Genomic DNA, 18,590 nt, shown 5'->3' on the forward strand with positions numbered 1-18,590 from the left:
AGTTTACCCTTCCAGCCAGGGAGGCGTCCCCCAATCTTATCAAGCAGAGGCTGGATATCCACTCGTTGGAATTTGTGTGTGTGTAAGGGGAGGCCCAGGTATTTGCCGGGGAATTTTTCAATTTTACCTAGGAAGTCCACTAATGCCTCTGTAATCGTTGTGTCATCACATCTTATTGGGAAGATCTCTGTCTTGGTCAAGTTCATTTTTAGTCCGGAACAATTTCCAAACAGGGTTAGAATTTGGTTGATGTGGTGTAGCTCCGTTCATTCCTGGTTGGCAAATATGGCCGCATCATCCGCGTATAAGGAGCACCGCATTGAAGCAGCCCACAGGAGGACCGGATGCAATAGTCCTGTGCTAGCGGCCAACTCAATTAGTCTATGACGTGGGTCTATAGAAACAATAAAGAGCATTGGCAAGAGGAGGTCACCTTGTCGTAAATCCCGGGCGTGTTTAAATCTTTTTCCAGGGATGTCATTGAGAAGAATTTTGGATGAAGAAGTGGCCAGTAAGGTGGCAATCTAGTCTCTCCATCGTTGGCCAAAACCCAATACTTGCAACATCTCTAGGAGGAACACCCAACAAACTGAGTCAAATGCTTTGGATATATCAAGTTTTATGAAGAGCGACGGTTGTTTGGCTTTGTGCAGTGCCTTAATCATGTTTTGCACATAGACAAAGTTACCATGGATGCATCTCTTTTTAATAAAAGCATTTTGGCAACCAGACACCAACTCATTAAATCTTGGGGCCAGCCTATCCGCGAGGATTTTTGTGATGATTTCAGCCAAACTATTTATGAGACTGATAGGCCGGAAGTCTGTGATGCGGGCGGCGTCACTTGTTTTTGGGATTAGGACCATGTTAGCCTCATTGATCAGCTCTAGGCGCTAGGTTCTAAGTGAGTGGAAGGCGTGGAGGACCACCATTAAATCAGCTTGGATGATCAGCCAATATTTTTTTAAAAAATTCCTATGAATCCATCAGGGCCGGGCGATTTCTCGTTTGGTAAATGCATTATGACATTCTTGATCTCAGCTTCCTCAGAGGGGTTTTCCCGTTTGCTTAGATCGTGTTGTTCATACCCAAGGTATGTCCAGTGTAAACTAGCAGAGCGTTCTTGGGTTTGGCCAATTAAGTTCATGAAATGGTGAAACACTACTTCTTCTTTGCGTTGTTGGTGAACTGCCAGCCCATTGGCCGTTTGCAGGGATGGGATGAACAACTTTCTTCTCCTGTTGCTAGCGTGGAGCATGAATAATCTAGTGTAGGCATCTCCTTTTCTAATCCAAGTGAGCCTCGAGTGTTGTCTCGCTCGTGATCGAAGAATGGCTGCTAGGCCAACTAATTTTGCTTTAAGGTATCGACGGAAGATCAGTTCATCGCTCGTTAAGTTTCTTTTTTCTTGTTTTGCATCTATGAGGAGGACCAGTTGTTGTGCAATCTCCAGCTGTAATGGGAGGTTTCCTAAGTTTTGTCTTCTCCATAACTTGAGTGCTTTGGCCGTGACGAAGGAGTTTCACATGCAATCGTCGAATGGCGTCCTGCGTATTGACCGGCTAAGTCCAACCTGTTTGGATAGTCTCCTTGAAGCCCGGCATGCTGACCCAGTATGATTCAAAGCGGAAGCTTGAATAGTTTTGTCTGGCCACATCCCCCGTAAGAAACAAAGGTGTATGGTCTGATTCCAGCGTAGGTAGAGCCTGTAAGTCAGTGTTTGGGAATAGCCGATGCCATTCAGGTGAACCAAAGACGCGATCAATCCAGGTGAACGTTGGGTCATTTTGTTCATTACTCCAAGTGTACGCCCTGCCACGTAGGTCAAGCTCCATAAGGTAGGCCTCGTCTAGGGTATCTTTGAAATAGGCCATCAGTCGTCTGTTAAGTCGATTGTCGCTCTTATCTTCTACTTTATATATTAAGTTAAAGTCCCCTAGGATTAACCATTCGTTCTTCCCTCGAGATTTTAGATTCTTGCTTTCCTCCAGAAATGCTTCTTTCTCAACATTGTCTTGAGGTCCATAAACGCTCGTGATGGTCCAGATGGTGTTGTCATCACGCATCACTACATCGGCCGAGACGGTATGTGTCATGGTATGGAAGTTTTGCAGGGAGAAGAAGTGTTCATTCGCCACAATAAGGATGCCTCCCCGTATTTCGTCAACTGGCAGAGTTGTGAAGTTATTTACAAAGCTGGCTCCAAGCGTGTCCCCAACTAATTTGGAAGTCCAATGAGCAATTTTTGTTTCTTGCAGGCAGATGATCGTCGCGCCCGAAGCGATGACCGTATTTCTAGTACTCGCCCTCCTAGCTTCCGCATTTAAACCCCGCACATTCTAGCATAGCACATTACAGACGACATGGAGAACACAGAAGCAACTCAGATTGGACTCGTAATTAACATCGAAATATGGTGGTCTAGCAGGCTTGGCGTAGAGGCCACATACAAAGCCGGCCTGACTAGGAGTTGGTGGCGGCCCAGCCGAGTAGGCTAACAATGACTGCAGCGACGACGACTAATCGACGGACTTCGTGAACGTCAGTGGTTGGGCCAGACCCATACCACCGCTGAAGCCACGGGCCAAAAGTGCTAGCCCAATAAAGGTTACAGATCCAGGCAAGTTCCAGAGTTTCTTGCATAACATTCTAAAAATAAAACTACTCGATGACACTGACGCTATCTTGCTTGATTTGGCTTCCATGGCGCTTCTATGCCGGCAGCGCCAACTCCTCCATAGCTGGGGACAATGCCACCTTGGACTTCTTCCTACTCTTGGGCTTTGTTTCCTTCCTCCACCAGCACCTGAAGAGCCTCCATAGTCTGAAGGGGTATGGGAGGCGCTGCACCAAGGACTCAAAGTTAGTGTCTTTCTTTTGCTGTGAATCAGGAACTAAGTCATCGAGTTTATTAATCAGCACTTGTTGAGCTAGTTGAACGCTCCCTTTGCCTGGGTTTGCTTTAGCCTTATCAGCTAATCATGAGCTCTTTCGTTGTTGTGTACTTGGTTCACTACTAGTAATTATGACATTAAGTGTGCTTTGGGGATTTGCTCGTGGGGGTGTGTGGAGTAGTGGTGGACTAGGTGATCCTGATACAAAGTTCAGAAAGCGTGTCAAATCATCAACACCTTTAGTTTCTGGTGTGTTTGAAGGCGCCAGTGAGAGGCTTGGCTGCTGAAAAGTGTTCTGTTCATTTGGATTATGAGTCCTCAGGAGGCGCCTCTGTTTGCTGCAAAGGTGTGGGTTCAGGAGCTTGTACCATAGGCGATTCAGAGGTTTCAAGGTGTTGTGAACCAATGTTGTATGCTCAATGTCATCAAAGTTCCTGCCTGCTTCAGTTGCAGAGGTGTTACTTGGTTGGTTATCCTAGGTTGTATAATCTCTTTTGGGAGTGGTTTGGCGGGATCATTTTCTAAAATGTTGGCTTTTAATTGGTGCTCTACTGCTAGATTTTGCACTTGTTGTTCAAACTAGTGGATGTCAAGAGTGGTGAGTGCATCATCTTGAATGTGTTGCTATGATTGCGTGGTGTTCATTGAGACATTATCATCCAAATGTATATGTGTAGGGAGATGGATAGATTCTGTTTCAATGTTATGCAAGTGAACCTATTCTGACAAAGCCTGATTGTGCAATTTTAACTGAATGGTGTCTAGTCCCTGGGTAGTACTATGCTAGTGGCCAAGATCTCCTTTCCCCGTATTCTGCCTAGACAAAAATGCAGTTTGCTCAGAGTTTGGACCAACCTGCTTGTCTTTGCTGTAGTTGATTGTGGCGCTGCTAGTCTTTTCTGCTGCCGTGATTGTTCCTTCCAGATCCTGCTCCTCAGCTCCTTCTGGGCCATGCGGTGAACAATCGGGGTCCATCCCGTAGCTGATTCTAGCATCCCCAGGATGCGGCTCTTCTTGGATGAGTGACCTACAAGGGAGTGGGGGATGAAGGATTCCTCTGTCATAGGATCTAACCAGCTGACCATTCTTTCATCATCACACGACTCGATAGGGAACAAGTAACAACTGGGGTCAGCCGTAAACTCACCCATGTACTGAACGAGTGGGTTGGCAAAGGTGACCCTCTTGCTGCCCTTCTTCCTCTAAATGGCCTTCTTGGTTGTCGTCATCCGACGTTCCTCCCTATCTTCCTCAACGCCGTGGGTGGAGGTTCTGTTGCGATGGCCCTGGTTGCTGCCGCGATGGCGAGTGCGGGCGGAGATATAGCAGTCCTCCACCGCCCCACGACATCTTGTTGCCCTCCCCCAAGTGGATTGGCTGTGATGGTGCCATGTGTCGCGGTTGAAGTTGTCGTCGTGGTCATCGCGGTCTCGACGTAGACGGTACTCGTGGTTGGCGTGGTCGTCGTGGAACTGGCTGCCCGTCGTTCGCCCAGCGAGTCCAGCGCGCCATAATTCCAGAGGAACTCACGGTGCGCCTTCCTGTTGGGCGGCCAGTTCCCTCCAACCCCACCATGGAGGAAGGAGAGGTCCTCGACCACGTTGAGGTGGAGGTGAAGCTTGTAGTCGAACGTCCCCTTCGCCGCATGTAGTAGCGCGCCATAGTTCCAGAGGAACTCACGGTGCGCCTTCCTGTTGGGCGGCCAGTTCCCTCCAACCCCACCATGGAGGAAGGAGAGGTCCTCGACCACGTCGAGGTGGAGGTGAAGCTTGTAGTCGAACGTCCCCTTCGCCGCATGTAGTAGCGCGCCATAGTTCCAGAGGAACTCACGGTGCGCCTTCCTGTTGGGCGGCCAGTTCCCTCCAACCCCACCATGGAGGAAGGAGAGGTCCTCGACCACGTCGAGGTGGAGGTGAAGCTTGTAGTCGAACGTCCCCTTCGCCGCATGTAGTAGCGCGCCATAGTTCTAGAGGAACTCACGGTGCGCCTTCCTGTTGGGCGGCTAGTTCCCTCCAACCCCACCATGGAGGAAGGAGAGGTCCTCGACCACGTCGAGGTGGAGGTGAAGCTTGTAGTCGAACGTCCCCTTCGCCGCATGTAGTGGCTCGTGGTGCATCTCATTGTCCGCTAGCTCCCTGTCAGGGTTTGTGATGATTAGAAGTACCTTCTTGGGGATCTTGCTTGGGTTGGAGGACCACGCCCAAAGGTCGTATGTCCTGGTGTGGTCCTGACGACGCGAATGCCCCTCGATGTTCTTGGCCACCACCTCCTCGGATCATGCGTGCACCAGCACGCCCTCTATGCGCAGCCTGACCCGGTACTCCAGCATGGTTTCCACCACGCTGTGCCGCTGTCCATGCCTCAAAGTTGAAGACCCTCCTCTGTTCCGAATGCCACGATGGAGGACCTGGTGGTAGGCCCTGTAGTCGGAGAAGAGGACGAGGTACTGCTCGGGGAAGTGCTTGACAACCTTCAGTTCGTGGCGGGAGATGTGCACCTCTTCAAGGGCGTCGACGACGTGGTGTGGCACGGTGTCATGGCTGTTGCCGGTGAGCCAACAAACCGCCGTCTTGCCGATCAGTGACTCCCTCTTGTGCTTGATTGGCCCGGTCGCTGAGATGGCACAGTACGCCAGCTCAAGGCGCGCTCGAGGATCGCCCGAGTACGTGGCCATGCCGCCTGGAGGTAGGTCCTGCCGGCCGTGCAACCGGCCGAGGTTGCAGTAGGTGGAGGAGCCCTGCCTAAGAGAGGAGCAGGGGTGGGGGTCGAAGTATGGTGTTGCTGCCGCTGCTCCAGGGGATGGCGCTTTAATTGACTTCTCCAGGAAGGATAGGATTGAGCTTTGTGTCCCAATTGAAGGCAGCGCCAGCATTTGGTTTTGTCTCTGCACTCTGCGACCTTGTGCTCAGTGGAGTAGTAATTAAGGCATTTGCCCCTGACATGAGCCAAGTATCTCTTCCTTCTCTTCTCATCCTCCTCTGGTTGTTGGAATGGTATATCCTTGCTTAAAGAGGTTCTGTGCCACCAGTAGGCTAGCATCACAACCTGATAACCATGCTCATCTGTCAAGTCCGGCCGCATTTGAGCTCTCTAAGGCGAATTTGGGGAAGGATCCTGATGCCATGGTTGTTCTCCTCCCTTCCTTGGTCCGCAACAAATTTGAAAAGATGGGGATTGATTGCTTCCCACCCTCCTTGCTGCTGAGCTTTCGCCTTGTTGTGTCAGCCGGTGTGAAGCCGTGGTGCTCTCCTCCTTTGCCTTGAATAGATGTGACTCATGTCCTTGCGGGGTTGCAGTAGCAATTCCTTTTCCCCTTCTCTTCGTAAGTGTATCTCTTCTTCTCCGATTCCTTGACGCGAGCACCTTGATTTGAGGCTGCCATGGAGTAGCAATGCACCGGTGGAACTGAGAGGATCTCCGGGTAGGTGTGCTTTTGAATGAGGGCGAGGAGCACTGGATCTTGGTCTTCCTCGAGCTCTGGGCCTCCGCGAGACGACTTGAATCCTTCATGAATGTGAATCTCTCGAGCAAGATCCGAAAGAATGATGTTTACCGCTGGCCTGACTTGGTGTACCTGGGAGTAAAGAGCGTTGACGAGTTGCTATCGCTCCGCTGACGGTGGCTCCACCATGGCCTCCATGCCAGGGGGGTAGTGCCATGGACCCGTCCGAGCACTGGCTCAATCTCCTCTATCCATGAACCACTGACGACGAGAGGGCGGTGGGCTTGTAGATCTTCCTTAGGCACATCCGGATCTGGTACTAGCAGGGTGATCTTATCGACAGCGGTGGGGCATTGTCGACAGCGGTGGGGGGTCTTGGTGGGATTTGGGTTTGTGGCTGGAGCAAGCTCCCACCCACGGAAGCAGCCGCAAGCAGCATTTTTCACTTTCAGGTTTTGAAAGCACATTGCAATATAAATTAGCGAGCACATCAATGTCCCACCATACAAGCTCCATTCCGCTGAAATACTTGGCGAGCACATGGATGTTTGATAACCACGAAGAAAATTCTCGAAAAAGTACTCTCAGAGCATTCATCAACTCAACAATGTAAGAGGGCCAGTATCATCCCATGAGCATCAGAGGGCGCCCTTCATGGAGTTACAAGTTACAAAGGTGATCGCAAAACTGGATGAACCATATTATGGTAAAGAAGGCAATATGAGCAAACAAAAAAACCTCAGGCCAACAGTGCAATACATTATCACAGGTCGCGCTGAGGCAACACGAGTTAACAAAAGTGCTATCATACTGCTGGCAGCAGTGAATTCATATCCACAACTGCTCCTTGCGATATTCTCTCACAATGACCGGTACACTGGTGGGTGGAAGCTGCAACAGCAAAACAACCCCATCAATTAAATGACAGACACGCCATCTTAGATTTTGGAGGAGTTTGGAACCGCAAAGCCTACACAACTTCTTGGCAATTAGTTCAGTACCACAAAACAAAACACAATCAGCTAACTTAGTTTAAACTTCAAAGGTCAAACACTAGCTGCTTCTACCTAAGTTTCAAGCTGTTTCCATGAAACTGTATAAAGTGTCACAATTGCATGTTGAGGACACCTCTATGGAGATGTTGGAAACTGAAAATGTAATGATTAATCTGAATGCAACACATGCATAAAGAACTGTAACCCTATTAAAAACTAGTTGAAGCAGATCAAACTGTTTACATGGTTGAATAGATTCAAGATTCACTGATTAAAAAGGCCATGCATTCTCTTGTTAACAACTGGACTTCAATAACTAGATGCATTCTGTTGAAAATATACCTTTAAACAGTCTGTTGGATATTATAAAAACAAATTAGAAGACTGATTATAGCGAGAAGCATATCTTACCATGCCATAGTCTGTTACGATCATCGACACATAATCAGGAGGTGTTGCATCGTACCTATCAGATGTACACCATTACTTCCATCAAAGGGAATATTACCAGAAAAAATGGCAGGTATATGGAATTTAGAAACATACGTAAGATTTAGGAGTTGGAGATTTGCATTTTCTGCCCAGTTCTTAAGATGGTCCTCTGCCTTCCCAGGAACTTTCAAAATGACATCCGGGTCACCTGAGTAAGAAAACTCATGTCAAGTACTACTTAGGCATGATCATGAACACATACTTGCAATGCATAAACAACAAAATATCCATACCAAGCTCATTTGCACATATAGAATCAAGCTGCACTCTCTCATGAAATTTGTATGCCTCACAGCAAACCAGAACCGGTACTCCAAATGCATGTGCAACCATAGCCACAGATGCTGTCCCAACTCGAGAATAAACTGTTCCATTTGATAATATTGAGGACGCACCCAGGAAGACTCTTGTAACTTCATGCATGATGTATGAGATGGCATTTATGTGTGTGTATGTGCAGTTAATGCCCCTGGACACTAATCTCCGCAGTAATCCCTGTCCCTCAAGCTTTGGACGAGAATCTACCACTATAACACGAAACTTCCTCCCAAGTTCATGAGCGTAATCCAAAATCATTTCAACAACTGATGACGATCCATATGTCAGCAAGACATCATTATCTCTGACCTTTGTGATGGCATGACTGACAATAGCCTTATCTGCAAGAACTATCTTCTCATTTATAAAACGATCAATATCAGACTGAAGACTAGCTTTGGCTTCAGACTCTGACAATGTATGTGGTAGCTTGGCAATCCTATTCTTCAGAAACCTAATAGCATTGCCCATGCTAATTGAAAGAGGCCTGCACTCAATAAGAAATGACACATAGCTACTGACTTTTGCAGTAAGATCTCTGCTGAGAGTTTTGTTTGGAGGTGTAGTATAATCTTTTATTGCCTCTCTGAATGCAAGAAGCATTGCTATACATCGACCATTGCCACCAGATACTTCACCAGACAAATATTGGAGCCCAACCTGAAATGTAGTGAAGCCCAGATGAGTCATTCGGGCTCAACAAAAATGGTCGATAAATTAATTTTTTTAAGCTAATCCCTTTACTTCTCAGAACAATTTCTATGCAAAATAATGGAAAAAGCAAATTGTCCTTGTCAGGCTGCAGTCAGGTTTTGCCTGGCTTTAACTGTATCTTATGAGCCGTGTTCAATAATAAGCAGGCATCACAATACTCCATTAAACATTAGATAAAGTTGCAGTTCGTAAAGTGCTCCAATGATCTTGTGAGATTCTGGGACAATTTGACAATGTGCAGCAAGTAAACAGGACTGCTCATTTGGGATCTACAACAAAGTTAGGTTTAAGCAACTGTCCTTTCAAAGAATCCTCAAGAAAAAATAATGCATGTGCATCAGGTGAAAATTCATAAGCCAATGTACAAAAATAACCTATACGATTTATCTTTTGTGCAAAGATGGCTTATCTTTAGTTTATTTTGTACAGTGTGCACACGAACATATTTATGCAAAATCTTTGGGTGTAAGTATTTAAACATGATCTAAATTTATGATTTTTCAAAAAAAATAAGTCTATACACAAACACTGACTTAGGTATAGATAGACAAAGTGCAGAAAGATTTGTATTTGGCTCAGTTCAGAGCAGCAACAAATTTCTTAGGACTACAAGAGCACGGCAATTCAACAACTGAAAGAATAAGACAGCACAGATTACTTCATCCACAAACTATCCTCACATATGTAGAGTCCAAAAATTAATGCGCGGATAAGCTGACATGTAATGAACAAAAGGGGCTAATCCAATGAAGAGGAAGATGGAGGGGGTGGAGGTTTCAACTACAGCATGTTATACTTATGTTACATATTTTAGCAAAATATTTATGTCCATTGTATCGCATCCTTGTTACTTAGCTTCCTCTTCACCAAGTGAATAGAGATTTTACGTGGGTGAAAACATATCCTCAATAAATCCCACTTGAGATCTGGAATACGAGCATTTCTAGATGCAGACACATAAAATGTCTGGGTAGGTTCAAAGCATAACAATTACCTTGTACACAGAAGGATGCATTGGTTCAAGTTGAAAGAATTTTGACTCCAGGTCAGGGAGCTGAGTGCCATGCACATATTGTGGCAGATGCCTAAACAATTCAACCCTGTTTCGAGCTTCTGATTGGTTGACTACCGCACGTTTTTTTGCTTTCTCCACCTTATGCACATCATCAAACTGCATTCGAGGATGAGGGGCATCTAACTTTCTTTCCCTTTCTGAAAGGCGTTCGGTAACCTTCTTCTCAGAAGCTACTGTACTTGCAGCTTGAGGCACATCTTTCTTCGGAGCAGTTTTTGCTGACTTGGCTTGCTTGGAAGTCGCTGGACCAGCAGATTTTCCTGATTTTTATGTAAATGCAAAGTAATGTGACAATCATGCTTGCGAGCCATGTTTATTATATATGTGCAAGATATCATAATGAAGTTGAACTTATTCACAAGCACATTCTCAACTGCCAAACCCTAGGAGTCTAGGACAGTAAACCCAGAAGAAGCAATCAAAAAGGTTGAGAGGCTTTGTGTGATCAAAAGTCAATGGCATGATAATTACCTGCCTCCTTCGCGGCAGCTTTAGCAGCACGTTGAGCCTCCTGAATAGCACGCCTCTCTGCCTTCGAAGTCTTCTGCTTTTGTGGAATGGCTGGAGCACCTTCATTCCGTATTTCAGCCAAAGTTCGCTTGTTTTCTTCTGAAATAAACACATGTGCACATATATAAATAAAATAATCAAAGCAATTTTCCCAATAAATGAAACAGATATTAAGCCAAAATAAATAAAAGAACAAACTAAACTACAGCTTATCGATTTTCATTCAAGCAAGTGCAAACCTTTATCCTAAATCACAACAATTTTTTGGTGACATGCCATCCAACTAGGCATCCCACTCGGCTTGAATGGTTAAGTCAGGAAAAAAAAAGACTCATATATCTTCACTTGCTCACTACTTTCTTCTCTTCACTCTTGTCATAACAAGGACTGCTTGTGCTTGGCTAAAATGGAGTGAAAACCACTGGCTCTACGCTGCCATGCCACCAAACGTGAGACGTTCAAACCTACAGCATGCTGTTGCTTCCCCTAAGCTGTAGCACACCAGCAGAGGAAGATCAATTGGAGAAGCGGTAGAGAAGAGCCACCCCTCATCATGTCACCAAGGAGCAAGCAGCACCTCCATTCAGTTGAGTTTTGGCAGCTTAAGCACCATGCACAACATTCTTTATGTTTCTTTGATTCGAGTAAATATGTCTTCATCCCATGCACCCAATACCAACTTACAAACTTTGACCTTTCTGTGATTTATCAGGAGGAATGCTTACTGTACAACAATATTCTTCAACCAGTAAGAGGCAAGCTTGGGAAGGAATAAGATTTGGACAGGGCTGCGTGAAATATTCTATTGAATTAAATGTGAGTACTTTTTGTCAACTAACCACAACCACTTATGTAACACTTGTGACAACGACACTCTAAGCAAACACCAATCTCTGTAGAAGCAACATATATGTGGGCCTCCAACTCGACAACCTTATAGTAGCATATGATAATGTGGCGATTTGAAGCCTGACATGCTCATTAAGTAGCACTGGACGTGGTCTAATAAACAGCTTATATGCATATCCAACTCCAGATACAAAACTGACAAACTAGAGGTTCCACTCCAGTTTGGCAGCCACGGGACTGTATTGGCCTACCTGAAAAAACAGTGCAACCCCACCATGAACTGGGTGAGCCTCCCTCAGCATGGCTGTGGTACAGTCCCATTCAAATGTGCATGTAGACCATAAGTCCTAATCTTCCATTTTTGAGTTTAAAAGAAGAAATTATTTCAAGAATTGGCAATTGTTAAAAGACTATCTATAAAGGCTTAAAGCTACAAACTACTATTTATGTGAACATCAATGGCAGTTCGTTGAATACACATGCTCTAGAGCTGAAAACAATACACGGAGAGCACCCAATTTCACTGAGGCTTTTGATATTACGTGCTTCTTAGTTTATTGAAGTAGTGTTGGCATGGTCGTGTGCCTTCCTGTTGTTAAGGTTAAATGAGAACTTGAGAAGCTCCTCTGGTTAAGTTATTTTCAGGACAGCATAAGCTGTGGCCGTTTCATCGACCAGTTCAATCCCCCCACCACACAAAGCAATGGCAATCGAATCAGTTCATAGAGCAAGGCGTGAAACCTACCTAGCTCCGCGGCAGAAGGCGCCCGGGACCAGGAGTCGTCGTCCGCGATCTCTGACGCGACGTCGAGGCGCGCGGACGAACGCGCCGGCGCCGAAGTGGCGAGGACGGCGTCCGCCGCCGCGGGGGATGGCGGGCCGGGAGCCAGGTGGTCCGCGTGGCGCGGGGGAGGGATCATGACAGGGGAGAGACGGCCCGGGGAGAGGTCATCCGATGCCGGCGGCGACCCCGCGGCCGCCCCCTGCTTCGTCGACGGCGCCGGGACCGCAGCGGGAGGAAGGGGCTCGGAGGGGGCGGAGGCGTCCGGGGTGAAGAAGCCGACCTGGCGGATCTTGGGCTCCACGCCCCCCGACGAGGAGCGCGGCGGCCGGCGGAGATCCATCGCCGCGGACGGCGAGGATTTGGGTTGGGGTTTGGGGTGGGACGCGCGAGCACACGAGTGATGAGCGAGCGAGCTCGCGCCGCCGAGCGAGATGGAGAGGGTAGAGCACTGGAGCTGGGGGATCAGAACTGTCGGGTCGGGCTGGGACTGGGCTGGGCGCGAGCGATGTTGATGGCGGAATGTGGGTGGGGCGGGCCCCAGCCCGACCACGTTTGGAGGCCTTTGTTCATTTTTTGTTGGGTCCCTTCTCTTTTTTTGAGAGGACGGAGGCATTTGTTGGGCCCCAAGTGCTCGTCGGAGAGGGCCCGGCCCGGCTAAGTATCATAGAGGGCCGTTTTAGGTGGGCCATCAAAGCCCGTAGTAGCTCCAGAAAGATTCGGCAGCTATGGGATCAAACGCATTTTTGCAATACTAGCAGAACATCTCCATACGCAGCTCAGATAGCATCATAAAATTCATAATCCACACTGAAAAATACAGTCACGGCAGTAACGAACTTTTCGTTTACTGCAATATTAAGCCCGTCGCTTACTGAAAGACAGCAAAAAAAAAAAGGGAAAACAGATGCAAGAACAGTTTGGCTGCCTTGACAGGTTCAGGCAGGCGCAAGACGATCAAACTGCAATCAGGATGTGAGCTTCCAGTTAAATTTTATAACCCGATGACACTTGCTGTTCGTTGTTGTAATAAAAAGGGGGAAACAGTCAAACGCAGGGTCCAGGAGTACGACCGCATTACAAATTGCAAACTGGCGAGGCCAGTGCACCAATCTGGCCATAAGTTTTGCTCTTTTCGATGCATTTATTCTCTTTGCTCTAACACATGATGAACGAAGAGCCCTCCATCTGCACGCCCTGATGTCCGTTTGCCTGACGACTGACGTTGTTCGGTTCAGATGATGCTGTGAAGCTGAAAAATAGTTGTAGCGGTGTTGTTGCATGCTCCAAGCTCATCTCCTTGGTAGGCTGATCTCCAGGTAATACAGGCCGCCAAATGAAAAATCACATGATTATGTATACACAGCTCATTATCTAAAAACAGTATATGCTACTATCAATATGCGTATAGGCTAGACTTGCAGTAGATAAGCACTAATCTTGTATGAAAAATGCATTATTCTAGGTTCACAAAAAAATTGCACTATTCTAGTAATCCTACTACACATGCACTCCAAAGGTCCCATCTAATGCATATGGCGATTCTGAACATTGCCACTGACTGCATTATCCAAGTTAACATGTCTGAACTTTCGTCAAAATTAGCACTGTAAGACGGCAGGACAGAACAACTGAATCTATCAATAGTAGCATGAGCTTTGGTATTTCCTCCGAAGCACTTCACATACCGATGCATTAAAACATTCATCTAACCTTTCAACTGATTCATTAAACAAAAACCAAAATTTCCAGTAGATGAATACACTAAGCTTGCCAAAACATGCATCTAATGATCTAACCATACTGCCATAATAGTAGTACCAGAGATAGTACAAAATCAGGACAAGAAAAAAGGGCCAACATCATTTCAGCTTATATCTTGATCAGCAACATCACTAGTGCATCTCTGAAAGTTGCCATTAGCTACTCACATTGTTATTAGCTTACCATTATCAACACATGAAAAAACTTACCAGCAGACTGAGCACGACAAGATCATGCCTGAATTTCACGTCCCTGGAGCCCATAAGGCCCATGCTCCACCAGCTGAATCCTCTCGAGTTCCTCCACGACTCTCCCCATGGTCGGCCTCTTCCACGGCTCGTCGTCAGTGCATTCCAGAGCAAGGTCGAGCACGCACGCCATCTGCTCGCACCACAGGCCCGAAACCGGCAGGGAAGGATCAAACAGCTCGCCCTCTCGGCCGTGCGCGACCATCCACCGCACCCAGCCGACGAGCTCCCCGCCCCCTTCTCCCACCTCCTGCCCAGCCGCCGGCCGCCCCGTGAGCACCTCTAGCATGACGACGCCGAAGCCGTAGACGTCGCCCTTCGCCGTGCACTTCATCGCCAGAGGGTACTCGGGGGGGACGTAGCCGAGGGAGCCTGGATCGCCGGTCCTGACATGGGTCTCGTACCCACGGATGATCCTCGCGAGGCCGAAGTCGGAGACCCTCGGCCGCATGAGCTCGTCCAGCAGGATGTTGCTGGACTTGACGTCCCGGTGGGTGAGATGCTGGGACGCGAAGCCGTGGTGGAGGAACACGAGCCCGCGGGCGGAGCCGAGGCAGATCTCGAGACGGACCGGCCACCCGAGTGCTTGGGATGCAGCGTTCGCCTGGTTCCTCAGCCACGACGCGAGGCTCCCGTGGCGCATGCGCTTGTAGATCAGGAAGCGCTCGTCGCCGCGAGCGCAGTAGCCGAGAAGGGGGACGAGGTTCTGGTGCTTCACCTCTGCAACGGCCTCCATCTCGGCCAAGAACTGACGGCCGCAGAGGAACTGGAAGCTGCCATGGAGCCTCTTGACCGCAACTCGCCGCCCTTCGGGGAGCTCTCCTCCGTAGACCGTCCCGAAGCCACCGTAGCCAATGATGCGTGCGCCGCTAAAATTACAGGTAGCTTTGAGGATATCATCGTATATGTTGGTGACCTTCCGCGCTGCACGCTCGTCAGGTGTAGCAAGAATGATGCCCAAAGGTTCGGATGACGACGACTTCTTTCCTCGGAGCCCATCGCTTGAGGTGGGCTCAACTGTTGCCTCGGATTCAGAGTCAGAGGCAGGTGCAAGGGGCAATGTCCTTCTTCTTAACAGCTTACATCCCGCATAAACCACCACAAGAATCGCGAATACAACGGCCGCACAAATGATGGCCACTACTCTTAAACCCTTTGGAGCCATGATTCCTAAGCGTAACAGCGACTGAAAAGATTCTGCTTCAGCAACTAGAAATCCAGCAGTCCAACGGTTTGTCAGAATAGATCCTACCTGTAATAATAAAAACAAAAAAAAAGAGAGGATACTCAAATATCGAATACGGGTACGGCTAGATTCGTGAAGTATCGGTGATTCAGAGCAGAGCTCCAAGAATGGACTACGAGCAACAAGCAAACGTACTACGCACAGCAAGCGAATAACTGCATACACAACCTACGTAAGCCATTTTAAGCCAGAAGAGCAGCGCGATGTATTACCAGGGAACGGTGTCAGCAGCAAGATGTCGACAATCTCGCTCCCTCCTTCTCCTAGCGAGCCCCTCGCGTCGGCGATGTGGCGAGCGAGAGCGAGGGTGTGCTGGAAGAATCAAGTGTCTTTGTCCTGGCTTCCTATCCCGGTGGGTAAGCAAGTTTCGGCACTGGTGTCACGCAGTTCGCCTGCTCTGCGATTATTTTCTCATGTATTTTGCTGGGATAAACCATCTACTTTTAGCAGGACATCATTTTCACTTCACCTTACAGCTAGTAAACAGCTCTTGCTCCATGGAATTCCCCATTCATTAGATGGCATATAGAGCAACTTTTTTTCTAAGTGACATAGGGTGAACTATTCGACTTAGTTTTGACTCTAGCAGCATAAAAATTTTGTGCTGGTATTAGTTTTTTTTATCAGGAAAAGTGACTGTAGGAGTATAAAATTTTTGACTCTAGCAGTACGTAGGGAAAAAATCCATTCATTTGCTTTAACGCATAAAGATGCGCGACAACGTGTTTATGAGCTCATGATTTTGTTCTCCTGCACTAAACTTCAAAACCGTTGCAACAACCTCGAGCTTTCTCCGGTGATGGACGTCATCCGAGATCTCGCGCACGAATTCACCCAGGAAACTTTTCTAGGAGAAACCGAAGATAAAACGTTTCTCGGAGAACCTGGAACATTGCCAAACGGGATCACATTCACTGCATGACATGGCCTAATGTTATTTAGCATTACCTTCATATGTAGAAGATCGCCGGGCCATATCATGGGTAGCCCAGCCCGGTACATCCGACCTGACAGATAAACTGTTACAACATCAAGCCGGACTCGGGCGTCAATATTCGAACCAAAATCCAAAATAAACCTTAGCACTAGGCTTGCTAAAGATGCCACACAATAACGTGTTTATTACGCTGAGAAAGTTTGCTCCTCCGCACAGCCGCACTAAACCTCAGAACCATTGCAGCAACGTCAAACCTTCTCTAGTCTTGGACGCCATCCATGATCTCGCGAGTCCTCTAAGGAAACGTTTCCAAGAAACTAAAGCAGAAATGTCTCTTCATAGCCTTACCAAATTAACGAGACCACGTTTATTCCATGCCATGGCTTCAAATTCTTTAGCATTGCCTTCGTAGAAGATTAGTAGACCTGGGTAGTCGGGCCCGATATACCCAACCCAACCGATGAACCAGGTGGGCTAAGGGCTCGAGGCTTTAAGTTGCCGCCTGTGTTATACAACCATCATCCATCAGACCGGACTCGACACTCAAGGCCTAGCATCTCCAAGAATGCCCAAAAGATTAAGGCCCAAAAAGCTGTTTTTTGGACTAGCCAAAAAATATTGGGATGGAAAAAACACCTTCCTCTCCAACAGTTCCCAATAATCAGTTCCAAAAAATTATAATCTCATGCCATATCATCGATTGGCTGGACCGTCTGTTGATTTTTTTTTTCATTCACCAAACAAAAACGGCCACTCCGTTCTCGGCGACTCCATAGTCCTGTTCGCCGTTCCGCCGCCTATCGATCATGACTTCGTGGCCTCCTGAAGCAAAATAAACACGGCCTTGCTGCCCTCTCGATCTCTCGATCGACACGCCGGCTAGACATGTTGAAAACTGAATGTGCAAGTAAGAATGGGCCTGGGTCACATGATACACGATTCCTGCCTTCAAATCCCACATCAGGCAACACATAAATAGGGGGCACCGGTTGACGAAACAGCCATGAAGATCCAAAGGGCGCATAGTTCACTGATGAATAAATTGGAGATGCGACGGCGGGCCGGGCCAAGCAGTAAGCATCGAATTCGAGTGGCAGCTCCGACGACGGGATCCAGAATCAGGGGCGGCGGCCACGGTGTTCAGCAGGCCGCCCGGCACCGGCAGCAACACCTGCCGACGAGATGCAGGACGCACGCGGTGGCCGCCTGCGGGAGAAGCCGGCTGAAGGAAACTGACGCGGGGCAGGGAAAGTCACGCGTCAGTTCGCGGATTGGGAGCGCGAGCCAGCGGCGGAAATCTGGCTCCGTTTGCCGCTAGGATTGGGCGCGCGGAAAAATTGGGTATGAGTTTAGGCAACTGTTGGAGCAGGTGTTTTTCTTATTTACTCCCAAAATTAGTTTTTAGGAGTAAATTTGGGGCACTCTTGGAGATCAGGAGATGCTCTCAATATCAAAACCAAGATCTGAAATAAATCTATGGCCGGCTCTGATCCATTGCCGCGACGAGAGAGAGACGAGCAGGGAACCAGAGCCGAGTCACCGAGTGGGTGGAGCCATGGAGGAGACTGGGAGGGTGGGATCGGTTCGGTCAGGGCCCCAGGGCTTGGGCCTGGGGCTGGGCGCGAGCGATGACGGTGCGTGGGGTGGACCAGCAGGCAGCGCGCGCGTTTCGGAAATTCGGACTTCGGAGGCCTTTAATTTGTTGATCGTTTGTTTGGGCCCCTTCTCTTTTTGAGACGACGGGCGGGGAGGCCTTTGTTGTGCTCTTGTCGGAAAAAAAAAGGCTGAAGGTGATAGGCCCCGGCCCAGCCAACTGTGTCATAGAAGGGGCCGTTTTATGTGGGCCGCCAAAGCCGGTAGCTCCTGAAGAAACTTGTGCATCGAGAGCGTGCACCAACTCACATCGATGAGTTGTGCACTTCCATCAGTGGCTTCAGCTGCGACAAATGAGTCCATGCTACAAATGCACTACTGCTATGTATGCAATTATTCGTGTAGCTCGATCTCGATGCAGCATTCTTACGCTACACATGCTATTGGGGAAGTGACCTTTAATACCGATCAGTAAACTTCTTTGGTACCGGATGTCTGACAGGTACCGTTTGATCAGTACTAAATGCCATGTCATTTAGTACCAGCCAAAATATACGGCACTAAATGCGCTATTTAGCACCGGTCAGATAGCTTTGCGTCCAGAAAATAAGGGAAAAAAATTAACGAAAAGTTGTCCGGTGCTAACGTCAAAGATGAATGCTCATATTTCTAGCAGTGATGTCAAGTCGTCGAAACCTTAAACCGTTATGGGCATCCATTGCATGACACTGA

The 18,590-nt window shown here is 48.0% G+C and overlaps 2 protein-coding genes across 2 annotated transcripts; both read right to left on the reverse strand.

Moving 5' to 3' along the window:
- Nucleotides 1–6,903: 6,903 nt before the first annotated feature.
- Nucleotides 6,904–12,538, reverse strand: LOC117839495 (uncharacterized). The gene is made up of 7 exons (XM_034719834.2): nucleotides 12,035–12,538; nucleotides 10,402–10,539; nucleotides 9,850–10,190; nucleotides 8,057–8,801; nucleotides 7,878–7,971; nucleotides 7,743–7,797; nucleotides 6,904–7,227 (listed from the first exon to the last, which is right to left on the reverse strand). The coding sequence occupies exons 1-7, from the start codon at nucleotides 12,411–12,413 to the stop codon at nucleotides 7,165–7,167; spliced, it is 1,815 nt and encodes a 604-aa protein (XP_034575725.1). The 5' UTR covers nucleotides 12,414–12,538; the 3' UTR covers nucleotides 6,904–7,164.
- A 1,525-nt stretch (nucleotides 12,539–14,063) lies between these two features.
- On the reverse strand, nucleotides 14,064–15,787 carry LOC140221442 (leucine-rich repeat receptor protein kinase MSP1-like). The gene has a single exon (XM_072291065.1). The coding sequence runs from the start codon at nucleotides 15,245–15,247 to the stop codon at nucleotides 14,066–14,068; it is 1,182 nt and encodes a 393-aa protein (XP_072147166.1). The 5' UTR covers nucleotides 15,248–15,787; the 3' UTR covers nucleotides 14,064–14,065.
- Between the last annotated feature and the right edge of the window lie 2,803 nt (nucleotides 15,788–18,590).

Source organism: Setaria viridis, chromosome 9, assembly GCF_005286985.2.
Source record: "Setaria viridis chromosome 9, Setaria_viridis_v4.0, whole genome shotgun sequence".
NCBI lineage: Eukaryota > Viridiplantae > Streptophyta > Magnoliopsida > Poales > Poaceae > Setaria > Setaria viridis.